The sequence below is a fragment of the Cibotium barometz genome, chromosome 46 (assembly GCF_041138505.1).
Source record: "Cibotium barometz isolate CiBa-2024 chromosome 46, ASM4113850v1, whole genome shotgun sequence".
Lineage (NCBI taxonomy): Eukaryota > Viridiplantae > Streptophyta > Polypodiopsida > Cyatheales > Cibotiaceae > Cibotium > Cibotium barometz.
In genome coordinates, this window is record NC_141091.1 from 4,238,589 (window position 1) to 4,248,506 (window position 9,918).

Sequence of the window (9,918 nt, forward strand, 5' to 3'; positions counted from 1 at the left end):
TCTCAATGGCATTGGTTTCTCAATTCTATCTTCCCCTATCACTTCCAAGCACTTAAAAAGGGAAATGAGGGGGCCTTGAATTGAGTGGAGGACTAGTGCAACAAGTCTGCTCGTTAATCAAGGTGTCATGACATGCGGCTAGTGAGTTGAGTATGCACATGAGCATGATGTGCTATGAAGCATACATCCAGCGACGAACGACTCAACGGGTAGAGCGCATGCATTGCATGGTCGGCTGGCTTGCATTCTAGTCACTCGTTGTCGAGAGGATCTGGACACTCCCTCCTTACGAGAAAGGACGTCAAGGACGTCTAGTAATGGTCACAAGCCACCATGTTACCTTGAGGAGAAGAGATGTATCAATATAGGTACGGGCATGGATAAGCCAAGGGGCGAAAGGCAAAAGGTGGCACCCTTTGCTATCCACAAGGAGGTCCACACTGCACAGGTGACTGGGCGCCATGTGGGGTCGCCATGAAGGAGACGGCCGAGTCGTCACGTCACTGGTCGGAACCTCAGCAGGCAGCACAGGAGAAGACGCAGACATGAGGCCGCTTGTGCGGTCCCACCACCAAAAGGCTCTTGTTCCGGCCCCACCGTCCGTTGAGTATCCTTTGGAACTTCCGAAGGGATCCAAAGGACTACCACCAAAATACTCTCGTTCCCACTCGTTGGTCCTCGTTGCTTTATTTAAGGAGTCTGGATGTCTGCCTAGCGTCGGCAGATTCTACTCAACGCAATCTGCGAACTCAAATCTCACGAATCCCCGAAATCTGACTCAATGCGGAATAGAATTGATCGTCGTTTGGTGGATCTCCAGTTTTGACCAAAAGAACGGGACGTAAGTTCGTGTGGTTGAAATAGCAGCCTAGATGATCCGCTAAGGTACTCGCTAAGGTAGCAGCGTATATGATCCGCTAAGGTAGCAGCTACGGTTAGCAGCAGCGGTGGAGTTGGGCTGATATCATAAACCGTGCTAACCTAGGTATGGAAGTGCTAACCTAGGTATGGAAGTTATTGGAATAGGTTCTTTTAAAATTGATTTCAAACCATCCGCTAGGGGTCTAGGCGGATGACATACATGAAGGAGGTCGCCAAGCCTTGTTCAGGCCGTGGTTGCCATGCGCGCTGAAGGGCTGGCAGGCTACTTGACCCGCCACGTGTTGGAGACGTACACGTTAGGAGAATGAAGCACGCGCCATAAAGCTGCGTGAAGGTTGTGGCCTGTGCGCCTAGCATGCAGGGGGATTAGACCAGGCGAGTGTGATGGGTGATGGCCATGTGGTTCTTGAGCCGAAGTGATGGGTTATGGCCATGTGGTTCCTTGCTCTTTCGGCACGCCAAGGGTGTTACCTTGGAGCCCGCCGGCGCACAGAGAGGGGTTGAGATCAGACGTGATGGGCTCGACTCCAAGGCGTGTGTGCCTTACTGGGCTGGCCGACAGTCAGCTTGTGTAGATCGCCAAGGCTCAACGGGTAGAGCATGCCATGACTCATGAGGGAGGTCCGTTGGCGCTAGGAAGAGAGAACCCCATGATGGTGTGCTCATAGAGTCTGCCGTTTAGGTGGTGTGTTCAAGGAGTGGGCCACTGATGGACAAGAGGGTCATCACATCGGACAGTGAGACCGGTACTCTAGAGTAGGAGACCGGTACTCTAGAGTAGAGGACCGCCTAATGGTGGGTGTGCATAGAGGTAGACAAAGTGACCTTCTAGATCATGAGTGTCTAACACTACGGGTTACCAAGCGGGCACAACGAATTGTGTGTGGCTTGGAGTGTAGACACGAGATGAGGTCTATGGGCCAATAGCATACTAAGCCAATTGACTCAATCAACTGCACTCCACTATATGTGGAGATGGCGCGATGCCATCTTCATAGAGTGGCCACCTAGGTAACATCACCAATGAGCCACTATGGGAAGTCGGATGGTGGAGCCGATACACTGAATGAGTGTCGAGCTACTTGTTGTGTGTAGTTTATAGACTACGAGGTTGACAATGAGAGAGACTAAGTAGTGTGCATCTACAATAGAGTAAGACTAGATAGATTGGATCATGACGATGATGTACTTAGGGACCTTGGAGTTGGAAGGCATAATGGATGAGCACGGCAAAGTGTGCTTACACAAGCATCCCCGCATGAGAGCACACGACACATTGGTCTATCGTTGGAGTGTGAGTACCATAGACGGATGTTACACTATGTAAGAGAGAGAGAGAGAGAGAGAGAGAGAGAGAGAGAGAGAGGACTTTCTTATGAAAGTCTTGAAGGCAAGGAGGACACGAGATTGACAAAGTAGTCCTTGTGACCTAACCATGAAAAGGTTATCTTGCCTACAACCTAGGAGTGAGAGTAGAGGGTGTTCTAACGGATCACTATGGAGTTGGAGTAACTACTAAATTCACAAAAAAACTCATGAGCACCAAGCGGACACTATGAGCACCTAAAGTGCATGCTATGATGATAGCTTACACATGGCTTCTCATGCGCAAGGTATTCTTATGGAGGAGTTAGAGTGTACTCGAGAAAAGACGTGGCATGTGAAAATGACTCGTGAGTACACAATAATAGTGCCACAAAAAATGACTCATGAGTACACAATAGCATACATGTCAAAAATTTAATTGCGAGTTCTTCATTGATGGACAAAGAGAAACATAAAGATATAAGTACTTAATGATGATTTATAAAGAATATTTCTTTAATAATGATGATTTATAAAGAATATATCTTTCGCAAGGAAGAACTATAATACACATTGGTGTACGAGTCTCATCTCTATGATGGATTGCAGCTAGTGTTGTTCTTGGCTATCATGTGCAATACTCTACGCTATAGATAACAACAATGTGTGATGCTTCTTATATTGCTAATATCTATGTTGTGGTAACTTCATTGCTAATATCTATGTTGTGGTAACCAATGGAGTGTTCATTACATCATGGGATGTGTAGGGATGTGTATGCATCATATGCTTAAAGAGAACGAATGTATGAGACATCTTGAGGGATTGAGAGAGTGATTGGTGAATTCAATAAAATGGACTAATCGTCTTAGGATCATGGAATGGGAGAGCAAGCGAAACTTTAGAGAAAATATTGTAAGAAGGAAATTTTAGGAAAAAGATTCTGCCTTCTTACAAGGGCAGGGGCAGGGTGGTGGTGGTGGTGGTGAGAGCAAGCGAAACTTTAGAGAAAATATTGTAAGACGGAAATTTTAGGAAAAAGATTCTGCCTTCTTACAAGGGCAGGGGCAGGGTGGTGGTGGTTGGGGAGAGCCTCTCAATAAGCCAAGCAATATTTACATTCTCATCAGCACCCTAGCATGGTTTCGAAAGATTCTGGACTACTGCCAGTGGATGAACTCTGTATTCTCTTAGCGGTAAAGTCAGAGTATCTAGCATGAAAAAGATGTAATAAGGTACCTGTAGAGAAAGAACATGGAACAGTGGAACTACTATAATTACATGGCATGACGCATTTCACAATGCAGTCCTGTAGAAGATGGCTTATATTACATTAGGAGCCCTGCTTGCATTCATCTTTGTCAAATTGTGACAAGAATTTCACCCCCCCCCCCCGGGATTCTCTAAATTCATCCAACAAGATAGTTGAGATGAACTTTACAATTAATTCGTGCATATGTCCCCGCTGAACTGCAGTACATTCAATACAAACGTGTGATTCAAGACTCTTGCAGCAGATCAGATAACAGTTCATGCATTAGTATTCCAAAAAGAGTGCTCTCAAGCTCTATCCCCATATATTCGACTTCTTGACTGAAATGTCTCCAATTTCTTGTACCAGCACATCTTAGGTCTATCTGTACCAGGGCATTCGCCACACCCAATGCAGAAGAGAATGCAGGTTTTCCCAGCTTTTCTGACATTTCCTTGGGGCCATTAGTCCATGGATGGGCCTCCACGACATGATTTAGCACTCCCAAAGCACTTGGCTTCAATGCTTCACCAAAAAAGCAGTCAAACAAAACCTTGCAACTTAGCCTCTCTCCTTCCTTGAGCCGCTCTATCAAGTCAAAGGTACAATCTGAGGCTGGCCTGAAGTCTTTGTCCACCAGTTCCTGCAGGTAACATATGTGCGTCTTTGCATCTGAGTCAAGAGAAATGCCATACTGATTTTCTTCAAAGAGAGAAGCATATGACTCATTATCAGGTTCCCATCCCTGTTCTTCAACACCTGAAAAGTCTCCTCGATTCGATGAGTGAAACTCAGGAAAGTCCACATAAGAGCGTGAAGCTTGTTCCTGACTGGAGGTGAAAGACATGTCAGTAGAATCAGTTTCCCTTAGTTTCTCAAGGTAATTAGGGCCATCAGGATCTTCCTCCCATTCAGAGCAAGATTGCTCCTCAGTAAGCTTCATCAACATATCTAGATCCATTTGTGCAAGCATCTCATAGCGCCGGACATTTTCCAACAACTGCTGCCTGGCTTCTGAATCAGAGAAATTTTGAAATTTTAGCTAAAATTCAATGCCCCCTTACAGTAATCTCAAATTCTTCAAACCAGCTGAATGGAAAAGGTGAAAAGGCTGGGTGGCTACCTTCAAAACAGGTAAAGGAGGTGCCCAGCGTTGGAGAATCTTCCTCAAAAACTGCATCAAGCACGGAAACAGGACTGGACTGTTGAAATTCATCCATGCATGTGTGATCAGGAGAAATGGAAAGTTCTCCTTCAGGGTTGCTGGCGTCCCTTCCTTCTTCAAAGACTTTCAACACGAAAGGACTTCTGACAGTTGTAGGGGAAGCACATTCATCACAATCTTTTGAGAACTGAACATAGCACGTGGAAGTAGCAAGTGAGTTCTCTAAAAGGATCAGAAAAGAAGAGAAATCAGAAGCATTCAAAAAGGTTACCTGATGAGGATTTTGATAAAGTTGCTGGTCGTCCTCTTCTGCAGCGGTAATGTTCTCTCGCTCCCACCAACTATAGTCACATAACCTAAGTATGCCTGGCTTTTTTTTGGCAGTCAGCAGTTCTGTACCATCTACCTCTGCAGACATGCACAATTCATTCCTGTTCGTGGATGGTTGTTCCATCTTCACACCTCCCGCATCAAGGGCCAAGCAGCAAGATTGTACGACAACAGCATCAGCTCCAATGAAGCTCTCTGACCTTTCGCCAGCATGCCATCGTAACTGTACTTCAGAATCTTCATACCTGGCTGTACTTCTTACAGCATCAGTACCACAGGCTATGTGACTTGTAGCAAATTTCACCATTGGAGCATCATAGTCCTGTAGGTACTCAGCCGGGGAGACTCCAAATGAATTGTTTCCTGGAATTTCATCATTACAGGGAAAGAGTCCACGTTCAAGCAAGCCGTCAGTAGAGATGATCGAAGAAAAGGAAAAATGTTTCATCGAAGCTCTGGATGCTGCAGGTGCACTTTCATTTATAGAAGCCTCATGTTCAAGCCGTGGAGGATCTTCCATGATGAGTTTAGGGAGCACTGCAGCAGCATGCTCTCGCTGGATCGCTTGTTGTCGCAGAAACGATCTTAATGAGGAGCCTTCTGTTCCTTTCACTGCTTGAATCACTGCGTTTGCTGTGCCTTCAGTTCCAGGCCGGTGGACACAGCCACCAGGCCTTTGCACATAGACCCCTTGCACTACGGGACTATGAACCGGAGTAGCAAGGGTGGTTAACGCCTGAGAGTCATTCAGAGGCCTGTCGTAAGGAAACACTCGACTTTGCATAGTTAAAAGATCCTTGTCAAGCCGTTGAGACATTCCAGGGTGATCCTCAGAGCTGCCATGGATCTGCTTGCCTCTGCGTGTAGCATGTGCTTTCTGGTTGCTGAAGTGCTTCTTACCTCTCTCCCCCCGTACCATGTATTGGGACGGCATTTCTTGCTCTTCAGATGGCTCCTTCTGCAAGGAAAATACTTTCAGAAGCTTCTCCCTAGGCTGCTCTTGTGCATTCTTTCCGTCCAGCTCTGCCAGCAAGATGCGGACGGAGGTGAGTGGTTTGCGGGATCGATTGCTGCCTTCGAGGATCTTGGCAGCAGCCTCCATCAACAAGGCTCTCTTGTTGGGACTCTTAACAGGATTTCTACCTGGCGATGCCACTTTCCAAGTGCCCTTCGTGGGACACGAGAGTGCCTTCTTCACAGACTGTCCACACGCTGCTTGATTCAAGGGCAGTGCAACCATGCTTTCAGCAGGACCCCGGTTGCTTCTTTGAACAACAGCTGCTGCAGAACCGGTAACTGGTTTACGAGCCACGCTCTTACTAAACGGGGGGGGCTTGCCATCACCACCGTCTCGCACCTTTCTGCTCTCGCTCGCCTTTGCCTTCAGAGAATTTTGCGACCTAATTATAGTCGCTTCCCCTGTATGATTGGCCCCGACTTTTACTTCCCGGCTACTCTTGATCCTCACTGGCTGCCTCTTTTCATGAATCACGTCTTGCAGCACAAAAGGCTCCTGTTTGACATGAAGAAGCTGCCGAAGTTCCATGACTATCTCTCGTGATGAGCTATCGCTCACCATGACGCTTGAACTACCTAGTTGATTGACGGCGGCTTCAGTTGATGCTTCCCAATCTTGTACACCATGTCCCAGACATTCTCGAGATATCGTAATGGTTTTTTGGCTGCTTCGCTACAAGAACATACACGAAAGTTTAGAAATTAATCTCGACGCTATATACACTTTCAAATGCAATACTTACCAGCACCGGTTTCACTAATGCCCGACGGTCGATCTCAGCTTCTTTGTGGCTCGGCGACATACTCTGGACATCTGCGCCAACGCACTAGTTAGTTAATCAGATGATAACTGTTGGAGCCTAAAGATCTACTGCTTATTCAATGTAGCATATCCACTAGTTACCCGGCCCAAGAAACCTTGTCGCAAGATTTTTGTTTCCTCCTAGCACACGATTCCAATGAAAGAGCTGGGAGAAGACTCTCATGCATGCGCCTGACCTCAAATTGTGCCCTTTCGGCCCTTCACAAGGGTTAGATGCCCAATCGGTCATAGCTAGGAAGTGTAGCTTCGCACAAAGAGGCACAAATACAATGAAAATTGATAAGATTAGATGGAAAGTCTATTTTGTCTCGGAACTTTGCAATTGAAGGACACGGATCAGGCTGGCGGGGGTGAGAGTGTTTTTGTGGCTTCCACGAGCGAAGCGAGGGCAGGACTATCTTTGCAATTGCTCGCAGAGAGGGTGTGGGCGTGCGGATGCCACGAAGAAGGGAGGGCTACCTTTGCAATCGCAGTCGTAATGTTACGAGACAGAACTGCTTTATCGGACGAAAAGTGATGTTAGGACTGTTTTGAGGGCTTGAAAGAGTAGGGCAAGGCAAAGGGTCCGCTGTCCAAACGATTCTCCAATAGTGTGGTAGACTGGTAGTGGGGCTTAAGAAGAAGGGTGTAATTTGAAATTGAAATGGCGCTCAAGTCAGCCAACCCAGATCAAGGTCCTCTGCTTTGCGGAGTGGACTAGATGTTGCAGTCGTGACGTGCCCAAAAAGCTATTTTCATAGAAGGCGGAGTGACACGCCTCTGCAGATAGGAAAGGGAAAGTTTCCATGGAACTTCTGCAGGATAGGGTAATATTATCGGAATTTGGAAATTGGGGAACAGCCATGGGCCATGCAGCTCTAGCTGTACAAAAAGCAAGGAAGCAACACAAGCCAAAAGGTACCTCCTCTGTTGGCTAGAGATACTAGATAGATAGATGGGTCAACTTACGAAGCTGTTGAGCAGGTAGGCTAAGCCTTAAGGCTTGTTCTCGCGATATTTTTTGAAATTCGGGGAAAGCTCAGACGTCTTGGAACGTGAAGGAGCGGGGTGCACATCGAACAAGTACCTGATCTCAGACTTCAGTGTTCTCTCTCTCCAGGGCCCAGGCAGGTTAGCTCAAACTCAAGTCCTGAGTCCTGACTCCTCGAGTCCTCACCAAACTTTGAAGTTTGCAGCCTTCAAGTTTCAGGCCTGCTCCTGAGTCCTCACCAAACTTAAAAGACGCTGAACTTGAAGTCGAACTTTGAAACCTGGGTCGCTGAGACAGCCTGAGAGTCTCAGGCCTGTGGAGGGACCGAGCCTTTTACGAGGCTTCTTCAGTGCTCAGTCCTTGGTTCTCTCTCTCACTGATTCTCTCTGACTCGTCACTCCGGCAGCGTCCGAGATAAACTCTTCAAATTTCACCGGCTGCACGTTCGAAATACCGAAATCCCACTCTGTAGGGCCCTACAGCACTAGGACATAATTGATAAATTGACACTACGCGACACCGGCAACGAGGTCTTGTAATTCATCGTCGCACACGAGGCTCCGGTAACTTTCTTTTTTTACTAGAGGTAAGTACTTAGAGGTTCGAAATCAATTGTTACTGGTTAGTGAAGTATTGAAATTTGAAACCCTAGTGAGTCAGTGACCTAGTTAGTCCCTGTGTTCTGTTACCTGTAGCGTGGCTACACCTGCGACCTAGCTGCCATTGTGTGGACAGTCAGTATTGAAGTGAATATGAATATATAACGGGAATTGAATATCTAGTAAGTGTACAAGAAAGATCTCCATCTACTATAAAAATTATAAATTATAAATACCACTGGATTGACCAAATTCAAATTTTACCCCAACCTCCTCTTTCTTTTCTGAATCTCCATATTAGTGCCACTTAGAAGCTTTGTGTTATTGTGAAACTCTTCCTTAAGATAACTAACTAGTGGCATGGCCCGTGTCTTTAGGCAAGAGATATTCTTACATGCATAAAAACATATACATGCCACATCATAATTATATAGATACACAAACATTATTTAAGTATCATAATTATATAGATACACAAACATTATTTAAGTGAATTGAATGAGAGACTATATAAATAGAATACTTGTTAGTGGAGAGCCCAAATTAAGCTTTGGGAAAAAAATTGCTTACTGGTGGCCGTCGACTATGGTTGGCACTGATCTGTGGCTCAAGCATGGGCCTTCTTTCTCTACTAGGTCTACGTATGTGCAAAAGGGGAGCCAACAAGAGAAAGCCTTCACTATGCAAGCCTCGCCGCCTCTCTCTCTCTCTCTCTCACACCCAGATCTCCTCAATATTTAAGATATACACATAATTAAGCTCATATGTTTTCCATTATATGAAACCTATATTCTCTCTCTCTCTCTCTCTCTCTCTCTCTCTCTCTCTCTCTCTCTCTCTCTCTCTCTCTCTCTCTCTCTCTCTCTCTCTCTCTATATATATATATATATATATATATATACGCAAGTAGAAATTGACACTAGACAGACCCCCCCTCTCTCTATATATATAGACTCGACTCGAGAGTAAGACAATTACATTTGTTTTTGGCTCCACAATCCACCAAGTGTACCTATAGGCTATGAACTTTGAAGCTTTCTGGAGTCGACAGTGCATTGTGTAACTCTCGAACAACATAGCTCAACTCGCTTTATTAACATTTGCCGATTGTAGCCTTCTCCGCCATAGCCATTACTCCCTGAGAGTGCTAACAAATTGAAAAGGTCAATATCAGTTGGTGGAGGTTCAGCCTCATCTCCACTGAGGCTCTCTTTTGGAACTTAATCAGTAACCTCTTCTCCTGACTGAATAGGATTTGTGTTTGTTTGGTCCAATACCTAATGCATGTTGTAATTAAACATACCGAGAGAGGAGGGCCCATGATTTCGGGGTTGTCAAAAGTAACTGCAATCCTCTATAGCCAGGCATGCCAGAGATACTCACATCTTATTACATTCCATAGAGTTGTTGAGCATCCTATGTTTTCTCCTAACATATTGTTCTTCCAATTTACATCTTTACCCCAGCTAAGAATAGCTGCATGTAGCTCTTTGAAAGTATTTGAGATGTGCTTGCAGTGGAAGAAGATGTGTAGATCGTCCTCAGGTAATCCACATCTAGCACATTGATCTGAGG

The 9,918-nt window shown here is 45.7% G+C and overlaps 1 protein-coding gene across 3 annotated transcripts; it reads right to left on the reverse strand.

Annotated features, from left to right (window-relative positions):
• Nucleotides 1–3,427: 3,427 nt before the first annotated feature.
• LOC147611828 (uncharacterized) lies at nt 3,428–8,211 on the reverse strand. Of its 3 annotated transcripts, none has more exons than XM_086783672.1 (5): nt 6,856–8,211; nt 6,695–6,765; nt 4,876–6,624; nt 4,563–4,791; nt 3,428–4,453 (listed from the first exon to the last, which is right to left on the reverse strand). In XM_086783672.1, exons 1-5 carry the CDS (start codon nt 7,001–7,003, stop codon nt 3,687–3,689), a joined length of 2,964 nt encoding a protein of 987 aa, XP_086639798.1. In that variant the 5' UTR covers nt 7,004–8,211; the 3' UTR covers nt 3,428–3,686. The 3 variants fall into 3 exon arrangements, with proteins under 3 accessions (XP_086639798.1, XP_086639800.1, XP_086639799.1); XM_086783674.1 differs by having other exon boundaries at nt 6,695–6,757; nt 6,856–8,055; XM_086783673.1 differs by having other exon boundaries at nt 3,428–4,450; nt 6,856–7,990.
• Between the last annotated feature and the right edge of the window lie 1,707 nt (nt 8,212–9,918).